We start from the raw sequence: 19628 nt of genomic DNA on the forward strand, positions 1-19628 counted from the left end.
CTTGGAGGGGGCTGGTGGTGGGGTGAAGAGGCAACCAGCCTCCAGGAGGCAGTGTGGCAGCCCCCGGCTTCTGCTGGGTGCTCTCTGGTCCTCCTGGATGGGAGCTTCCCCTTCCACAAGGATGTCATTGTGCCAAGTAGAATGCACACATGAGGTGCTTAGCACATGCTGCTTGGTAATCAGTCAGTAATCCAGGGTGATGAGCACGCCCCAGCCCCAACTATGTGAGGAAAAGGTGCCATTTATGACGGACTGGTGAGAATTGGCCTGTGTTCAGCTAAGGGACCACACAGCCTTTGCCTTGTTTTTCCTTTCGATGTTTTTTTTTGGTACTGTCAGGATTTGTTTCACTATCAGAAAAGAGAAAGTAAAAAAGCTAACATAAAAAGTGCTTGCATAGGGATCCCTGGGTGGCGCAGCGGTTTGGCGCCTGCCTTTGGCCCAGGGCGCGATCCCGGAGACCCAGGATCGAATCCCACGTCGGGCTCCCGGTGCATGGAGCCTGCTTCTCCCTCTGCCTGTGTCTCTGCCTCTCTCTCTCTCTCTCTCTCTCTGTGACTATCATAAATAAATAAATAAATAAAAATTAAAAAAAAAAAAAAAGTGCTTGCATAAAGCATACCAAACACACATCCAGGCTGGACGTTTACTGAAACTTTATCTTGTCACAATGAGAAACCAGAAAAAAACGGAAACTCTACATGTCCATCAGTAGGGGTCTGCAATACAGACATTAAAAGGTGTAGGGAAATCCATATAGGCTCCTGGGCTGCTGTCTCCACAGTATGTCACTAAGCGAGAAAAAGCAAGATGTGGAATGTGTATAGTATAACCCGTGTGTATACGGGTTCAGAAAGACATACATCCATGCCTCACATGTGCCTGTGGGTAACTGCTAGTATGTATGTGCGCTTTTACTTCCTTCTGGACTCATAACTCAGGGAATTTTTTTTTTTAAGATTTTTATTTATTTATTCATGAGAGACACAGAGAGAGAGAGAGGCAGAGACACAGGCAGAGGGAGAAGCAGGCTCCCTATGGGGAGCCCGACGTGGGACTCGATCCTGGGTCTCCAGGATCATACCCTGGGCTGAAGGCGGCGCTAAACCGCTGAGCCACCCGGGCTACCCGCTCAGGGAATTCTTAACAGTGATCCATGAGGGTGGGATCTACAGGGGAAGGTGGAAAAGGCTTTTATTGTGCCTTACTGTTTGGCCTTCCTGATTTTGAGTCACACTTGTGGGCAGGGTTTTGTATAGGTGGTAGGATTGTGAACTGTTTCTCTTTTAGTTTTTATGCTTTTATGTATTTAAAGAAAAAAAAGGGCTGGTGGTGCCTGGTAGCTCAGTCAGTGAAGTGTCTGCCTTTGGCTCAGGTCATGATGATCCCAGGGTCCTGGGATCGAGCCCGGCGTCTGGCTCCCTGCTCAGCACGGAGTCTGCTTTTCCATCTCCCTCTCTGTCTCCCTCTGCCTCTCTCTCCCTGCTCATTTTTTCTCTCTCTAATAAATAAATAAAATCTTAAACAAAAAGCAACCCTAAGAGCCCCTGTCCTCTGCTGGAGCGAGGACAAAGTCCAGCTCTTCAGGGAGCAGTCTCACAGTATCTGGAGAGTCAGTCAAGGTAACATCAGGAGTTTAACCCAGGGAATTGGTTGCACAGGTGAAGGAGGAGTTGAGAGCCCAGGGCAAGAGGCAGTGTGCCAGAGCTTAGGAGCCACAGAACCTAGAACCCTGGTGGGGCTTACCAGCAGGGGTCATCCCGTTTTGGGTAGGATGGGGCAGCTATATGGTGTGAGGCAGGACCGGGAAGGGAATTTCTCTGCCCATTGCACCATCCCATGCTTCTTCCAGCTATGCTTCTGTTGGCCATGAGCCAGTTGGCAGAGGAGCCTGAGAAATAGTTTGCAACACAAGGGTGAAGACATGCCTGGTCACCAGTTCCTTGTACCCCAGCTGGGGACATTAGCTGAGAGCCTGCCATACAAGCAGGAGCACTGTAGCTACAGGACGAGGACATCAGGAGAAATGCCTGAGGGGCAGGGGGGTAACAAAACCTCCAGGGCCCAAGGGCGCAGCTACCATCAGGTCACTGTGTCTGTGGGCAGACAGTAGATGCCTGCAAGACTGTTAGGTCATGGAAAGGAAGTGAGGCAACTTTATTTCCAAAATGGTATTGATCACTTATACTGCATCTTAAAATTCTAGAACTTTCATTGTTCTTATCGTGAAGGCTATGAAGTATTCCTTACAGAATAGTGAGAAATAGGGATCCCTGGGTGGCACAGCGGTTTGGCACCTGCCTTTGGCCCAGGGCGCGATCCTGGAGACCTGGGATCGAATCCCACGTCGGGCTCCCAGTGCATGGAGCCTGCTTCTGTCTCTGCCTCTCTCTCTCTCTCTCTCTCCCTCTCTCTGTGACTATCATAAATAATTAAAAAAAAAAAGAATAGTGAGAAACACAGAAATAGTAAAGAGTGGGGGAGAAAAGGACCCAGTCTTTGATCTTTGATCGGGCAGCTCCTGCTCTGTGCCGTGGGCCAAGGCCCTCGGTTCCCCGAGCACTGGGGCCCTTGGCAGGGGGCCACTGCCAGCCCTAGGATCCTGGTGCAAAGTAGGTACTCAATAAATGATCTTCGTTGTCGGTATTATTATATTATTATTATAACCCTCCATCCAGACGCAGCCACTTAGTATCCTTCCGGACGTTTTCCTGTCCTAAAAAAAAAAAAAGGTTAACAGGTTTGTTGGAATATCACTTGGATACCATGAAATTCATTTCAATTCAATCCAGTTCTGAATTGTACCATTCATTGGCTTTTAGTGTATTCAAGAGTTATGTGTTTGGGAAGCCCGGGTGGCTCAGTGGTTTAGCACCTGCCTTCGGCCCAGGGAGTGATCCTGGAGACCCGGGATCGAGTCCCACGTCAGGCTCCCTGAGTGGAGCCTGCTTCTCCCTCTGCCTGTGTCTCTGCCTCTCTCTTGCTCTGTGTCTCTCATGAATAAATAAATAAAATCTTAAAAAAAAAAAAAAAAAGAGTTGTGTGTTCAACACCACAGTTAATTTTAGAACATTTTCATCATGTCCCCACAGAGTCCCATATACTTCATCAGATACTCTCCATCCCTTCACACCCCCAGCCTTAGGCAATTCCTCATCTACTTTTCATCTCTGTAGATTTGCCAGTTCTGGACATTTCTATAGATGGAGTCATGATTTGTGGCCTTTTATGACTGGCCACTTTCCTATAGTATAATGTTTTCAGTTCATCCTTGTAACTTGGATCACTACCTCATTTCTGTTTATTGCTGAGTAATACTCTGTTGTATGGATAGACCACATTTTATTTATTCATTCATTCATTGTTGGCCATTTGGATTGTTTTTACTTTATGGTTCTTATGAGTAATGCTGCTATGACTGTTTTGTGCAGGTTTTTGCGTAGACACATTGTTTTTCACTCCCTTGGGTGTATGGCTAGGGGTGGAGTTGCTAGGTCCTAGGATAATGCTACATTTGACATCTGGAGGAACCCCCAGATCATTTTCCACAGCAGCTGTGCCATTTTACATTCCCACCAGCAGTGTAGGAGGGTTCTAGTTTCTCCATATCCTGACTAACATTTGTTTTTTTTGTTTTTTTTTTTTGTTGTTTTTTTTAAATTTTATTTATTTATGATAGTCACACAGAGAGAGAGAGAGAGGCAGAGACACAGGCAGAGGGAGAAGCAAGCAGGCTCCATGCACTGGGAACCCGACGTGGGATTTGATCCCGGGTCTCCAGGATCGCGCCCTGGGCCAAAGGCAGGCGCTAAACCGCTGCACCATCCAGGGATCCCCTAACATTTGTTTTTATCTGTCTTTTTAGTTCTAGCCATTCTAGTGGGTATAAAATGGTTATTTCATTGTGGTTTTAATTTGCATTTCCCTGGGCTAACAGTGTGGAGCTTCTTTTCATGTGCTTGTTGGCCATTTGTATGTCTTCTTTGGAGAAATGTCTGTTGAGATCCTTTATTTTTAATTTGCCTATTTTTTTTTAATGATTTAGCTATTTTATGTATTACTTAGTATTCATCACAATAAGTGCCACTTAATCTTCTTTGTTCATTTCACCCCCTGCCCCCACCCCTGCCATCTCCCCCTTCTGGCACCCACGAGTTTGGTCTCTATATTTAAGAGTCTGGTTTTTGTTTGTTTGTTTGTTTGTCTCTTTTCTGTTTGTTCGTATATTTTGTTTCTTAAATTCTACATATAGTGAAATCATATGGGATTTGGGACTTATTTTACTTAGCATTATACTCTAGATCCATCCATGTTGTTGCAAATGGCATGATTTCATTCTTTTTTATGGCTGAATAATATTCCATTGTGTATATGTACCAATTCTTTATCCATTCATCTGTGGATGGATACTTGCATTTACAATAGCCAAGATATGGAAGCAGCTCAAATGCCTGTCCACAGACAAGTTGTTGTGTCTTTTTATTAGTGAGTTGTAAGGGTTCTTTATATGTTCTAGATACAAGACCTGTATCAGAGATAGGATCTGCAGATACTTTCTCCCATTCTGTGGGTTATCTTTTTTCTTTCTTTTCTTTTCTTTTCTTTCCTTTCCTTTCCTTTCCTTTCCTTTCCTTTCCTTTCTTTCCTTTCTTTCCTTTCTTTCCTTTCTTTCCTTTCTTTCTTTTCTTCCTTTTCTTCCTTTTCTTTTTTTTTTTTAAGATTTTATTTACTTATTCATGAGAGAGACAGAGACATAGGTAGAGAGAGAAGCAGGTTCTCTGCAAGGAGCCCTGTGCAGGATTTGATACCAGGACCTCGGAATCACAACCTGAGCCGAAAGCAGACACTCAACTACTGAGCCACCCAGGTGCCCCTAAATTTTTTAAAGTAGGCTCCATAGCCAATGTGGAGCTCGAACTCACAATCCTGAAGTCAAGAGTCATATACTCCTCCAACTGAGCCAGCCAGGAGCCCTGAAAAAATTTTAATTTCAGTGACTTCAGTATGTCTTTTTCTTTTGTCATTTGCACTTTGGGCATGACATCAAAGAAACCAGTCCCTAACCCGAGTCTGCTTCACTGAGGAAGACTGAGGACACCTGCCAAAGCTAAGGGCTCTGCCAGCCACGCCATGCGGGGTCTGGTCCTATCAGAGAGTTGATGAAAGCAGACAGTGGGTCCTGGGGTTCCATGGGCCCTGCTGGGGCTATAGCTGCATGAGCTCAGCCACTTAACATCCTGAGTTTTCTTTGTGAATCCAGGTCACAGCCATATCTGCTTTCAAGGATTCTGTGAGGCTGAACAGCTAGGTACTGGTCCAGGGCAAGCACTCAGTGAAAGAACCGTTTCCATCATTGCCGTCCTCCTCTGAGCTCTTCTAGCTCTGTCCCCAGTGGCCTCAGCTCGGTTTGGCCCTTGGCTCCTCCCTGGGGTCTGGTTACATACAGGTACAGGATCTGGTAGCCTTGATGGAGAGCAGAGGTAGGCCTACCTGTGCCTGGCCCCTCAGCCAGGGATCAGGCCCCAGCTCCTGGGATCAAAGGTACAGCACCTTCTTCTTTCCACATACCAGCCTGGAGGCCAAGGGCAGGAGGAGGTTACTGAACCATAGGCTGTTGAGTTTTTGGTGCAATACCTTCCCCAGTACACATGGTTCATAGTAACATGGAATTTGAGAGATGCCTGGATGGCTCAGTGATTGACTGTCTGCCTTTAGCTCAGGTCGTGATCCGGGGTCCTGGGATTGAGTCCTGCATTGGGGTCGCCTGCTTCTTTTTTTTTTTTTTTAAATATTTTATTTATTTATTCATGAGAGACACACAGAGCGAGGCAGAGACACAGGCAGAGGGAGAAGCAGGCTCCATGCATCGGGAGCCCAATGTGGGACTCGATCCCAGGTCTCCAGGATCGTGCCCTGGGCCAAAGGCAGGCGCCAAACCGCTGCGCCACCCAGGGATCCCGGGTCGCCTGCTTCTTCCTTTGCCTATGTCTCTGCCTCTCTGTGTGTCTCTCATGAATAAATGGATAAAATCTTAAAAAACAAAAAAACACAGTGAAATTTGAACCCTGCTCTTTCTGGGATCCTGACTGCCCTTTTATTACAATGATATTATTATGCACGTTATGTTATATACGTATGTTACATGTTATATATTACATGTATTATACTTCATATGTTATACATGTTACATATTATATCATATGTGATTAATTATATATTATAATATGATACTCAACTCTTTCTGGTCATCACCACAGGCCAGCCTTGTGTGAAGGGCTTTGCATAACTTCCCTCCTTCATGTTTTCCCTATATTCCTAGGAAGTAGGTACTCTTATCTCAACTGATAGATAAGGAATTAGAATGAGAAAGTAATTTACTTGAGGTAATACCGTTTGGAACTGGTGGTGCCTGGGTCAGAGCCCAAGTCAGCATTGTTCAGTAGGAAGTCATATAGCTCATTTAAAATTTTATAGAGACCACACTAAAAAGTAAAAAAGAAACTGGTAAAATTGGGGTGCCTGGGTGGCTCAGTTGGTTGAGCATCTGCCTTCCGCTTGGGTCATGATCCTGGGGTCCTGGGTTTGAGCCCCACATTGGGCTCTCTGCTTGGCGGGGAGTCTGCTTCTCCCTCTGCTGCTCCCCTTGTCTGTGCTCTCTCTCAAATAAATAAATTAAAATAAAGAAACCAGTAAAGTCAATTTTAATAGTGCAATTTATTTATTTACTTACTTACTTACTTAACTTATTTAAGTAGTCTCCACGTCCAGTGTGGCGCCCAACGTGGGCCTTGAACTCTCGACCCAAAGATCAAGACCTGAGCTCAGATCAAGAGTTGGATGCTTAACTAACTGAGCTACCTAGGAGTCCCTTAATAATACATTTTATGTAATCTTGTTTTTGGAGAATATTATCATATCAACATGTTATCAACATGGAACATCATTGAGATATTTTGTTTATTTATTTAAGATTTTACTTATTTGAGAGAGAGACAGAGATAGTGACAGAGAGCATGAGCAGGGAGGAGAGAGAGAAGCAGGCTCCTGGCTGAGCAAGGCTCCCCCACCCCTGATGCAGGGCTCGATCCCAGGACCCTGAGATTATGATCTGAACCAAAGGCAGACGCTTAACCAATTGAGCCACCCAAATCACACTTATTTTATTTATTTGAGAGAGAGAGTGTGTGCTTGCAGTGGGGAGGGGCAGAGGGAGGGAGAAACTGAAGCAGACCTCCCTTCCTTCTAAACAAGGAGTCTGTTGCAGGGCTCGATCCAATGACCCTGAGATCATGATCTAAGCCAAAACCAAGAATCAGAAACTTAACTGACTGTGCCACCCAGACACCCATGAAATATTTTAGAGTGTTTTTGTTGGTTTGTTTGTAGTTTCTTGGTACTCAGTATTTGAATTCCTGCATGTATTTATACTTAACAGCCTATCTCTGTTGGGACAGGCCACATTTCAGCTGCTCATTCGCTCTGTGTGGTTGGTGGCTCCTGTTTTGGGCAGCTCAGGTCTAGACATATGCTCTTGCTGCTGGGCTCCAGAGCCTGCTCCCCTTTCTCCCCCCATCACTGATGAGGGGGCACCATTGGCCTGGGGAGTGTGGAGGCTCCAAGTTGATGTTCATGTTTTAATTGCAGCCAGAGTCCCAGCGGAGGGAGTTTGCAGAGAAGCTGGAATCCCTGCTACACCGGGCCTACCACCTGCAGGAGGAGTTTGGGTCCACCTTCCCGGCCGACAGCGTGTTGCTGGACCTCGGTGAGCTGGCCTGGTTGCAGGATGGGGTGGGATGGGGTGGGAGTAGGGTGAAGGTGGGAGGTGGTAAGAGAACTGGGGTGTGGCTCCCTCAGAATCCTCAGGGCCTTTGGACCTCATTTAATTAGTGCCTTGTACATCGATGGGGAAACAGGCCTTGAGGGACAGAGGTGTTTTTTGGTTTTGTTTCCGTTTTTTAATATTTTGTTTTTAAGTCCTCTCTCCACCTGACACAGGGCTCAAACTCACAAGCCTGAAATCAAGAGTCATAGGCTCTACTAACTGCACCAGCCAGGCTCCCCAGAGGTGTTCTTTTATAGGTGGTAGGCAGGAACAGGGGCTGGCAAGGCCTGGTGGAGGGGTCCCTGGCCAGTGTGCCTTGGCCATCCTGTTGGGAGTAGGCCTTCAGGTCTGTGTGTCCACATCTTCCAAGCCTTTGGTCCAAACCCTTTGCTATGGGCACCAGGCAGGCAGCAGGGATGGCTCATATGGAGATAGTTGAAAACGGGTCTTGCTGTTGCCCACACTGCTGAGGTAAAGGTACTTGACATCAGCGAGAGATATGGAGATATTTAGCCAGTGTTTTCCTGGTACCCACCATGTGCCAGGCCCTGTGCAGTGAGTGGACCCCAGGACCCTTCCCTGGGTGCTTTCAGCCCTGAGGAGGAGCATCAAACTCCTGTGTCCAGCTCCCCAGCTCTGTCAGTGGTGACCCAGGCCTGACACACCCTTCCACAGCCTGTCCCTGAATGGCTTTGCCTGAAGAGAAACCTACCTGCTCTGGTCTCCCCAGGTGGCAGAGAAGGCTGGTGGGGCCTTTTAGGCCATGGCCTTTGCTTATTTGTTTGGCAGAGCTTTCTTAAGTGCCCTGAAGGTCCAGACCTCTGCAGTCCTTGAGGGCTTAGGGTTAGAAATGCCAAGTCAGTGGCCGATGCATTCCCTTGTGCTCTTTGTCATCAGTGGCTAAGTGTCGGTTTGTCAGAGAGGAGAGCCCACTCGCCTGGGGCCATATGGTACAGGAGAGGATGTGTGTGCAGAGCTCAGGGGCTGTCAGGCCTCGGGGTGTAGCTGTGTGGCCATGGGCAGGCCTGCTCAGCAGCCCCATTCCATACCTTACTGTGCCCACCTGTAAGGATCCGTGGCATTTGAAAGAAGCCATTCTTTTGAGGTGATGACCCCAAACCTTCATGTGTAAGTCTTCAGGACGTAGGAGCTGTGTGATTGGCAGCGGCAGCCGGCCCAGAATTGGGCATTGGACGCTTTGCACGTGTGCCTTCCAGAAAGCCTGGTGACTTTGGAGTCCCAGCCCTTCTCTTCCTGCTCTTCCCAGAGAGGACCCTCATGCTGCCCCTGACCGAGGGCTCCCTACATCTACGGGTGGACGATGAGGACAGCCTGACCTCCGAGGGTTCCTTCTTCTCTGCCACCGAGGTAACACAGGGCGAGGTTAATGAGCAGGGAGGCAGGGCGGGGTAGAGTGGAGCCCTAACCCCTGGGGGACTCTCACCAGAAGCACTGGGTCATGGGAAAGTAAAAGCATTTCCTCTGATAGGAGCAGAATTTGGCAGTCAGTAAGTGCTGCTCCCCGGGGGACTCCATGCACTTGCCCTGGATGGGTTGGCCTGAGAAGCCAGGTGTCCTAGGCCCCGTGTGGGAGGGGCAGGGTCTCCACCCCCAGGGCTCCAGCCCACGCAGAGCCCTCCCTTCTTAGACTGACTGCCCATTGCTTGGCATGTGTCTCCTGCAATGGCCACGAGTTTCAGGCCCTGACATGAGAAGATGTTTTCCCTCTGGCATCCCCTCTGAGAGGCTGGCCTCAAGGATGTCCCCTGGGCAGGCACCCTGACCCCCTTCGGCTTTTGCTGACACAGGGGGTGACTCGGCCGACTTTCCTCTTCCTATGCACCCTCCCCCAGCTCTTTGAGTCCCTGCAGGTCGGAGATGACCCCATCCTACTCTCCAGGCCGGCCGCTGCTTATGAGGAGGCCCTCCAGCTGGTGAAGGAGGGGAAAGTGCCCTGCCGGACCCTCAGGTGAGTGTGTGGGGAAGGGAGTGGGGAGCAGGGGGTAGGCAGGGTGTGCCCTGTCCCCCTTGGGGGCCGGGGAGGTCAGCAGTGCTTGGTGAGGACTCAGCTGGATAGCTCTGGCTATCCAGTGGCTCCTACCCCAGCCATGGGGGATCTAGGACAGCCTTGAATTCCCAGACAGGCAGGACTGCAACCAGCAACTGCAAATTAATATAATTAGTTCATAAAATAACAATGATTTCTACTTTTTTGAAGTTAGACCTGCCAGGTGCACCCACGGCCACCGAGGACAACACGTCCTCGGAGAGCATCCAGTCAGCCTCTTTGGTTTGGGGGTGGGGACCGAGGCCTAGAGGAGGGCAGGCACTTGCCCGAGGTCATACTGCCTAGCTGAGGCAGGACCATTCAGGGCTATACTCTGACCCCAGAGGGCATCGCTGGGCAGGGCCCAGGGGGAGTCACTGACTCTGCTTCCCCCCAGGACTGAGCTGCTGGGCTGCTACAGTGACCAGGACTTTCTGGCCAAGCTGCATTGTGTGCGGCAAGCCTTCGAGGTGGGTGTTGGGTAACCTGGAGAGGATGGTGCTGGGGCTGGGGTGCAGCCAGACAGGCCTACCAGTCCTGCTCCCACACACACCTGGCTCCTCCACGCAGATGGGTCACCTGCCTATCCCGTTAGGCTCACCTCTCTGCCAGCTTTGGAGGGCTGCCAGCCCAGCAGCTCACTCCCCTCCCTTCCTCGTTCCTTAGGGTCTTCTGGAAGACAAGAACAACCAGCTTTTCTTTGGGGAGGTTGGCCGGCAGATGGTGACAGGCCTGATGACCAAGGCTGAGAAGGTAGCTTTTTTTTAGGTTTTCTTCTCACCGTGCCTTTTTACATTTTTGTAACTTTTATTTGGTTCTGTTTTAAAAAAAGAAAAAAAAGTGTGGTGTGCCTGAGTGGCTCAATCGGTTAAGCATCTGACTCTTGATTTCGGCTTGCAAGGGTCATGGTCTCAGGGTCGTGGGATCAAGTCCTGTGTTGGGCTCCATACTCTATGCAGAATCTGCTTGGACTTCTCTCTTCCTCTCCCTCTGTCCCTCACCGGCCCCCTGCACTCAAGCTCTCCCTTGCTCTCTCTCTTTGTCTCTCTCAAATAAATAAATAAATCTTAAAAAAAAAAAAAAAAAAAAAAGCCTAATCTGAAATCAAGCTGACGAGCTTTGACTTCATCCTGAAAGCTCTGGAGGGGCTGGGAAAGGCTTAGGGGACTTTTCCCGTGCCAGTTCTGAAAAATATGAATCTGTATTGCTTTTTTATTTCTGGTGATACCATAACCATAACCTGGTTTTATAAAATTTAGTGACTTCTAAATACAAACCGTAGGTTTCCCTGAACCAGAGGGAGCCACTGCCACATGCAGCTCTGTAGCTCCTGTCTGGTTTCATGGATTAACCCATAAACATGGTTATTTAATTTCTAAAGTTCCCTACAGACTGTTCTGCAGCTCTCTCTTGTTGTGTGTAAGAGTACATCTTGTCCATCTGACTACAGTGGCAGAAGCAGTCACTTTGACCGATTGTGTAGGATTCCCTCGGGTAAGCTGACTGTGGTTCATTTTGTCCTCCGGCGGATGGACATTTGGATCGTATCTGATTGTCACACTGCTATTAGAATCAGTCCATTACAGACCTCTTTGGGTGCCTCTGGTTTTCTGTGAGGCAAAGCTCAGCTGTGGCAGTACCACGTCTTGGGCACATTCAGGTCTTGCCAGTTTGCTTTTGGAGATGGCTTAACAGCCATTGTCCCTGTAATCATGCGGATCTTTATGTTACACTAAATATAAGGTCTCAGTAATTGGATGTTAGTAACCCTTTTAACCTATTTTATCTATTCCTTCATATATTTCTTTGATTATTAATAAGGTTGAATGAATTTTCATGTGTGTTGGCCACGTGTTTGAGCAGAGCCCTTGAAAATGCTTCTCCCCTCAGTTCTTTCACCTCACATGTCCAACTAGTGGTTCTAAATTCACCTCTGGGGGCACCTGGGTGGCTCTGTCGGTGAAGCGTCTGCCTTCAGCTTGGGTCATGATACTGGGGTCCTGGGATAGAGCCCCACATCAGGCTTCCTACTCCGCTGGGAGCCTGCTTCTCCCTCTCCCTCTGCCTGCAGCTCCCCCTGCTTGTGCTCTCTCTCTGTCAAATAAATAAATATGTCAAATAAATAAATAAAATCTTCAAAAATATTAATAATAAAATAAATAAAACATACCTCTGGGGGCACCTGGCTGGCTCAGTTGGAGGAGCATGCGACTCTTGATCTCAGGGTCCTGAGTTCGAGCGCCACGTTGGAGGTAAAGGTGACTTAAATAAATAAACTTCTAAAAATAAATAAAATAAAATGCACCTTGAGCCTCATCACCCAGTTGCCTGAAATGTCCCCTTGCTCCCACTGCCCTTGAGGTAAACATCAAATTTTGTTCCATGGCCGGCTGCCATGAGCCCTTTGTCCTGTCCAGACTGAAGGGCTCAGGGTTTTTGGGTTTTGTTTTTTGTTTTGTTTTGTTTTTGTTTTTTTATTTTAAGATTTTATTGATCTGAGAGTGAGAGTACAAGTGAGGGAAGGGGCAGAGGGAGAAGCAGACTCCATTGAGCAGGGACCCCAACCCGGGGCTCCATCCCCAGAGTCTGAGCCGAAGTCAGATGCTTAACTGACTGAGCCTCCCTGGTGCCCCAAGGGCTCAGGCTTTAGTGTATGCCTGTACCAGACTTTCTTCCTGATCTCGGTCTTTGCATATGCTGGTCCCTCCACACCTGGAGCACTGTTGGCTCAGCGCTGTTGTTGTTAACTACTTTATTACAAAATACACAAGAGTATTAAATCCTACAGATACAGGATTTAATGAATGAATAGGTGAACCCCTGTGTACCCGGTACCGGGGTTAGGAAGTGGGGCTTTTACTAGTGTCTAGAAGCTCCCCAGTCCCCCTTCCTTCCCCTTTTCCTTGGTTCCCTGTCTTCTAAGTTCCCGCTCTTCTAAGTTCCCGCTCGAGCCATCTCTCTCCCCAAGAGGGCTTCGCCAAGAGCCATTGGACTCACCCTGCTGGCATGGCCCCATCACCCAGCATCCTGTTTACTGATTGCTCTTTTTCACTATCACTACTTGGCAAGCTCCACGAGGGCCAGGACCACAGTGCTCCCAGCATAGCAAGCGTGTGCCCCGCCTGGGGCCTGGAACAGGGCAGGTGCTCCATAAGTGTTAATAATTACTCTTCAGCAGCCGTTTACCTAGCAATGAACCTGGCGCTTTATTCACGTTGCCAGTAGCTCATTTGGTCCTGACCATAGTCTGCACTCAGTGGATAAGGAAACCAAGCCTGGGGAAGGCCAGGGGCTCGCTCGGGAAGGGTAGAGTTGGCATTTGAACCCAGGTTGGCCTGACCGCAGCTGTGCCCTTGGCCTGTTCTCTGTGGCCTCCCAAGACAGCGAAGGAATTAACAGGTAAAGGAAGGGGAGGTGAGGCTAACGTAGGTGCCAGGAGCTTAGCAGATTGGCCTGTTCTCTGTGGCCGCTGAGGGGCCTAGAGGTGTGGCCTCCCTCGCTCTGCCTCCACCCCAGTGTGGGATGTATTTTTTCGAATGGCTGGTTAGCAGCCCTGGAGAGCAGAACCAGCACTCAGCCCTGGAACTGGGGTGGGAACCGATTCCCTGTCTGATCGTTGCAGGCAGGTGGAGCAGGGACACGCCCCCTGGGAGGGTGCTTGCTCTGTGGGCAGCATCTAGTCTCTGGACTTGTGAAATCAGTCCACTTTGTGACTGCGTGTCCATGAGCCAGCATGTGCCCTCTCCAATCCTCATCTCCTCTTGTGTGAGTGGGCATGTCCCGGGGGCCTCGTGTGATGGTGTCACACATGCTTGGCTGCCAGCCCTTATCTTCATTGTCCTCCTTTACATGTGAAGAAACTGAGACTTGGGGAGGTTAAGGTGTGGTCTAGGGCCATCTTAGCAAATTCTCTTTATTTTTTAAATTAAAAATATTTTTTAAAGATTTTATTTATTTAAGAGAGAGAGAACACAAGCAGAGTGGACAGCAGAAGGAGAGGGAGAAGCAGGCTCCCTGCTCAGCAGGGAGCCCAACACAGTGCTTGACCCTGGGGCCCTGGGATCATGACCCAAGCCAAAGGTAGACATTTAACCGATGGAGCCAACCAGGTGCCCCTAGTAAATTCTCTTTGTTTTTTGTTTTTTTTTTTTTGTAAATTCTCTTTGAAAGTTAATGAAAGTCGTTTTTTTTTTTTTTAAAGATTATAAAAATACTCATGCTCATTTTATTTTATTTTAAAGATTTTATTTATTTATTCATGAGAGACACAGAGAGAGAGAGAGAGAGTGGCAGAGACACAGGCAGAGGGAGAAGCAGGCTCCATGCAGGGAGCCCAATGTGGGACTCGATCCCTGGACTCCAGGATCACGCCCTCGGCCGAAGGCAGGCGCTAAACCACTGAGCCACCCAGGGATCTCCTCATGCTCATTTTAAAAAAGCCCAACAAACACATGAAAGCAAAAAGAAAACATGTCCCTCACTCCACCATGTTCACATTTTGGTGAACATCTTTCTGGTGGCTCCTCCACTTGTGGTTCTTTATAAGTGTTATAAACATGCCCGTACTATTATTCTGTGTCAGCTCCACCCTGCCTGGCTCTTGGGTACCACTGATCTCTCAAAGCCTCAGTATTCCCAGCTATAAGGTGGGTGTCCTACTAGATTATCCCTCTTAGAACCATGTGAGTTAGAGGAGTTGATCCCTATTAGAACAGACCCTGGCACATCCCAGCTTCCCATTTCCATCAGTGCACATCAGTGTGTGCACACCGTGTCCCAAGTCCAGCTCAACCTCATGGCCCCAGAGAGTGCAGGATCTGTCCTGTGCCCCGATAGCAGTGGCAGGTCTTATGCACTATTCATCATTTAAGTCCAGGCACCGGGCCAATTGTGTTGGCTCACTGACTGTGTTGGCTCATGAGCTCACTGACTTCCCCAGAATAGGCCTAGGAGTGTGGGCTGTAGCTTCTCCCATTTCAGCAGTGACAGCCAGGGTCATGGAGATTTGAATCTTTGGCTGCTTGACTCAACCTCCTGTCCTCATGCCTCTTTGCAAAGTAAGCAGATGCTGTAGTGTGTGTGCATCTCCTGGGACATGTTTGGTGCTCGGTTGTGAGTTGGTCTGAGACATTGCGGGGTGTGCTGTTGTTGGATCTCTCCCAGACGTGCCCTAGTCTCTGAGGGGCATATTGTGGTGGGCAGGGGACACTTCTTGCCTGGTTTTCTCTGTGGCTGCTGCTAAGGAATAGACCTCAGCCCTGCCTTGGCTTGTCCATCCACGGGCCTGTTCCTGTGGATCTAGTTCAAGTAAATCTTTGAGCCTCTCTCATGACCAGAACAGGCTGTGTTTCTCCCCACAGAGCCCCAAAGGCTTCCTGGAGAGTTACGAGGAGATGATGGGCTATGCCCTGCGGCCTGAGACCTGGGCCACCACTCGGCTGGAATTGGAGGGCCGTGGGGTGAGTTGGTTTGTGCTGAGCTCCAGTGCCATGGGGTCCCTTGTACTAGAGGTCCTCGAGGAGGGAGGGGTACCTGTGCCAAGCTTTGCCTTGATTCTGAGGCCTAAGATGGGCCCATCGTGGCTGCCAGCCCTTGGTTCCTGCCCTGCTGTGGGCCCGGGCCATGGGGGAGATGGCCCCAGCTGTACCCCACTGCAGCCCAAAGATGTGCCCACTCACCTGTGTGTTCCCACCCAGGCCCCCACACACCTGTGCCTCTTTGGACTTGGTCTTCCCATCTGGACAGTGGGCCTGCAGCCTTCAGAGCATCCCTGCCTTCTCACAGGTGGTGTGCATGAGCTTCTTTGATATTGTGCTGGACTTCATACTCATGGACGCTTTCGAGGACTTGGAGAACCCCCCGTCCTCAGTGCTCGCTGTCCTGAGGAACCGCTGGCTGTCAGACAGCTTCAAGGAGACGGTAGGTGGCTGCCCTCCGGATCTAACACACACACACTTTGCCCCACGGCATTGGCTCAGACTCTGCTTTCCTCCATCCCCAGCTTTGGGCACCAAGCCTGGGCCCCCCACCTGTCAGGCAACAGCCACCCCTCCCCTGCGAGCTGTGCAGCCCCTGGACCCGGCACCTGCCCTGGAGTAATCTCCCCAGGGGACCCCGTTGTTCCCTGGGCCCATTCAGAACCTGCATTTTCCTTTTGCATCATGGTTCCTGTTAACTCTACTCAGATTTAATGCATCTTACTAAGCTAAAACATAGGAAAAAGAAAGGAATAGCAGAAGTTGAGTGCAAGACCCCATGAGGCAGGCGTGACCCCGGGCTGGTCTTCAGGCAGTTTGCAGGCAGTGACTGTGGACCCCCACAATCTCTGAATGAGGTGAGGGTGCCAGGTCACGGCCATCTTACAGAGAAGGAAGCTGAGGCCCAGAGATTAGTTCAGCGGCTAATGCCCTGCAGCAGTAGGGGTTAGAATCAAGGTTCACATGTAGGTGTGGCCGGTTCTGAATTGAAGGGAAGGAAGAGCAAAACTTAGGCACCAAGCCGCATCTTCCTGCTTGGGGTGGTGTGAGCTGGGGAACAGGTAGAGGCTGCAGGCCTGGCCCGTCACTCTGAAACCTGGGTGGGTTCCTGTCTTTGGTTTAGGCCCTGGCCACTGCTTGCTGGTCAGTCTTGAAAGCCAAGAGGAGACTGCTGATGGTGAGTGACCCCCTCGGGGCCCCGGAGCGTGCTGCGCCCCTCAGCTGACCAGTCGGCATGCACTGGCCCCTGGGCTGGGGGCAGGGTGGGGAGAGGTGGGGTGGGCAGAGGAATGAGGCTGGCACGGGGAGGTCTCGCAGAGCCCCCAGCACCGTGAGCCACAGCTCCGGCCCCCTGACCTGCCATTCCGTCTCCCCCAGAGCAGGAGGACCTTAAAGGCACATGTAGGTCCGCTCCAACTCCTCCCAGCACAGCATAGGCCATCGGGAGATGTCGAAGGATGCAGAGGGGAAGGGCATCCTTGAGGGAGGAGGGGCCTGTGCAAAGGGGTGGTGGCTGGCTTGGTAGAGGCATCTGGGTGGGAGCAGCCCCCCCCCCCCCCCAGCAGGCAGCGCAGCCTCCCTCCCACCCACAGGCTGCTGTTATCTGCGCTCCCAGACGGCAACTGGCCGCTCTATCTGGGCTGCGATCCATTGCTCCCTTCTGCCAGCCAGGCTCTGCTGCCCGGCTGATACCTGCTGCCACTGCCAAGTACTCTGGGCACTTCCTATGCTGAGCCCACCCCGCCCCCTCCCCATGCAGTCCTCACAGCAGCCTCGAGTTTACCCTCATTCTGCAGAGGTGAAAGCCCCCGTCGCTTCCCTGGGGTCACCCAATAAGCAGGCGACTGAGCCAGGCCTCCCTGCAAAGCCTCACTCTCTTGCTAGGCCCCCAGGGCCCGGCACTTGCCCCTCCCCCCGACCCTGCCCTCAGCCTTGCCACCTTTGCAGGTGCCCGATGGCTTCATCTCCCATTTCTACTCCGTATCGGAGCACGTTAGCCCTGTCCTAGCCTTTGGCTTCCTTGGACCCAAGCCCCAGCTCTCTGAAGTCTGTGCTTTCTTCAAGGTAAACTGAGTGCGCGGCCTGCCTGGGCTGTTCCCCAAGAGGGGGTGCACAGGGGTGCCTGGAGGGAGCCTGGACCACAGGGGTCCGGAGGAAGCACTGGGGAGGGCAGGGCGGGAGCCTGTGCACAGGTCAGGGCTCCGGTAGCTGGGGAGGGGCTTTGGGTGGTCTGGAGGGCGTCAGTGCAGGGGGCTGGGGCGGAGGGCCAAAGCTGGGGCCTGATGCCAGCCCTGCCCCCAGCACCAGATCGTGCAGTACCTGAGGGACATGTTTGACCTGGACAACGTGCGCTACACCTCCGTGCCGGCACTGGCGGACGACATCCTGCAGCTGTCCCGGCGCCGCAGCGAAATCCTGCTTGGCTACTTGGGGGTGCCAGCGGCCAACAGCATGGGCCTGAACGGGGTGCTGCCCCGAGAGAACGGGCCTCTGGAGGAGCTGCAGTAGCGGTGGGCGCAGGCTCAGGGAGGGGTGCTGCCTGGGCCTCGTCCACATGGATAATGGCCGTAAGAAAGCTGCCTCCTCCCCTCCTTTGGGTTGGCTTGGAAGGGCTCGGGGATCCGTGGCCATCGGCAGCAGCAGAGCCTGGGCCTTTGTGGCCAAGCATGGTTGCCCCTGACCTTGTCCCTCCTCACCATTTCGGAATCCCCACAGACTGCCTTGGAGAGGGTTGGAGGCCCTGGGAGCCCGCCTGACTGTCCTCTGCTATCCCGAGGGGAAGCAGCGGTCAGACCAGTGACCTGTGGGGCCAGAGGGAGAGGAAGGTGGTGGGAGAGGAGATGGTATTGTGAGGAGAGGTGGACAGGCAGAGCCGGGAAGCCCTGAATGTGGGACCCCAACACCCCAGGGCTGCTGACAACAGGGGCAGGGACGGGAGACGAGACAGAGAAGCTGGGGGAGGCCGGGCTCTGTGGTAAAGGCCACAGGTGGCCTGAGCTAGAAGGAAAACCCAGGCTAGATGGTCCCTGGCTACCACCGCCCTAGAGAGCTTGCAGCTCCAGTGAGGGAGGGTGGGGTCACAGAGCACCTGGGGAGCACCTCGGTGGGGTGGCAGGCCTGGACTATCCAAGGGTGGAATAGAGGCGGGTCTGCTTTCCGTGTGCTCACATCTGGGCAGGGTCTGGGCCCTTGGCAGACCCAAGCATGAAACCAGAATTCCTCTGACATCCCCTCGTCCTGCCAGAGGCTGTCATTTCTCTTTCCCCTTTGCCACCAAAGATGGAGGAGGAGGGGCTGGTCCTCCCACCCCACCCACCTCCCTCTGTGAGCCTGGAACCCCCTGGGTGGTGCTAGGGCTGAGCTGGAGGCTCTGACCAGGGCTCATCTCAGGCTGGTCGCCTTGTGCAGTCGTTGGTGGCGGACCCAGGGACCACATCGGGGAGGTCAGAGGACCCACAGGGTTGGACTGAATCCCCTGCCCTCATTAGGACAAGAACCTTTGCCGGGCTCTTTGCCTTTGGCTCGACGCACAAATGCTCTAGCTGTGTAGCAGCTGGTCCTACAGTCGTCCCCACATTGTCCCCACATCTGGAGGGTGCCGTCAGCCCTGCAGACTCACTTCTTTCACAGTGTTTTCACTGGAGGTGGGATGTTTTATTTATTGCCTTAACACTTTATTTTGAGGTTTGGCTCCTTTTAGGCCAAGAAGCCTCCCAGAGAAACTGAATCCTCCTTGGTCTCCGTACTTCAGACGACTGGCTCCTCAGACCAGGGCCCTTCTCCCCTGAATGGCTAAGGGGTCCCAGGAGAGAGAGAGAAGCAGCAGAGAAGGGTGGTGTGGGCCTGGCCCACCAGATCTGAGCCCACCCCCCTGCCTGCATGCTCCCACCTACTCCCCAGACTGGAGGACCCTGTGTCCTCCACACTCTCTGACCTTGGTGCCCAGGAAGGAGCAGCCTTCTGGGTGGGAAGGCCCGGGGTGGCCCTCCTCCCCTTTAGCCCCACATTCCATTCATTTGCACTTACCCTACGCTGTGAATGTCATCTTGGGCCTGGGCCCCCAGCCACTCTGACTTGCTCCTGAATCGCTCAGAGTGGCATTTTCATTTTGTCTTTGTTTACACGTCCATGCACTGCCTCAGGCACTTGGATTTGTTGCAGCTTCCACCTTTTTATGGTAGAGTGTGTGTGCATCAACTTCCAAATAAATGATTTAAACATTGTCCTTCCACATGGCCATGCTGGTGGGTACGTGTGTGGCCATTTGCTTCCTGGGCCATCA

The 19628-nt window shown here is 51.3% G+C and overlaps 1 protein-coding gene across 2 annotated transcripts in view; it reads left to right on the plus strand.

Annotated features, from left to right (window-relative positions):
• The window catches only part of MIGA2 (mitoguardin 2), a 28866-nt gene extending 9289 nt beyond the window's left edge, over positions 1-19577 (plus strand). For both annotated transcript variants that reach the window (XM_077850986.1, XM_077850987.1), the window contains 10 exons: positions 7645-7762; positions 9090-9190; positions 9676-9791; positions 10267-10339; positions 10536-10622; positions 15230-15328; positions 15654-15788; positions 16470-16523; positions 17294-17410; positions 17648-19577. In XM_077850986.1, the coding sequence (XP_077707112.1) occupies positions 7645-7762; positions 9090-9190; positions 9676-9791; positions 10267-10339; positions 10536-10622; positions 15230-15328; positions 15654-15788; positions 16470-16523; positions 17294-17410; positions 17648-17854 (1107 nt within the window). In that variant the 3' untranslated portion in view covers positions 17855-19577. The remainder of the gene's footprint in view (positions 1-7644; positions 7763-9089; positions 9191-9675; positions 9792-10266; positions 10340-10535; positions 10623-15229; positions 15329-15653; positions 15789-16469; positions 16524-17293; positions 17411-17647) is intronic.
• Positions 19578-19628: the final 51 nt, after the last annotated feature.

This window comes from Canis aureus, chromosome 16 (genome assembly GCF_053574225.1).
Source record: "Canis aureus isolate CA01 chromosome 16, VMU_Caureus_v.1.0, whole genome shotgun sequence".
In the NCBI taxonomy this organism is placed as follows: domain Eukaryota; kingdom Metazoa; phylum Chordata; class Mammalia; order Carnivora; family Canidae; genus Canis; species Canis aureus.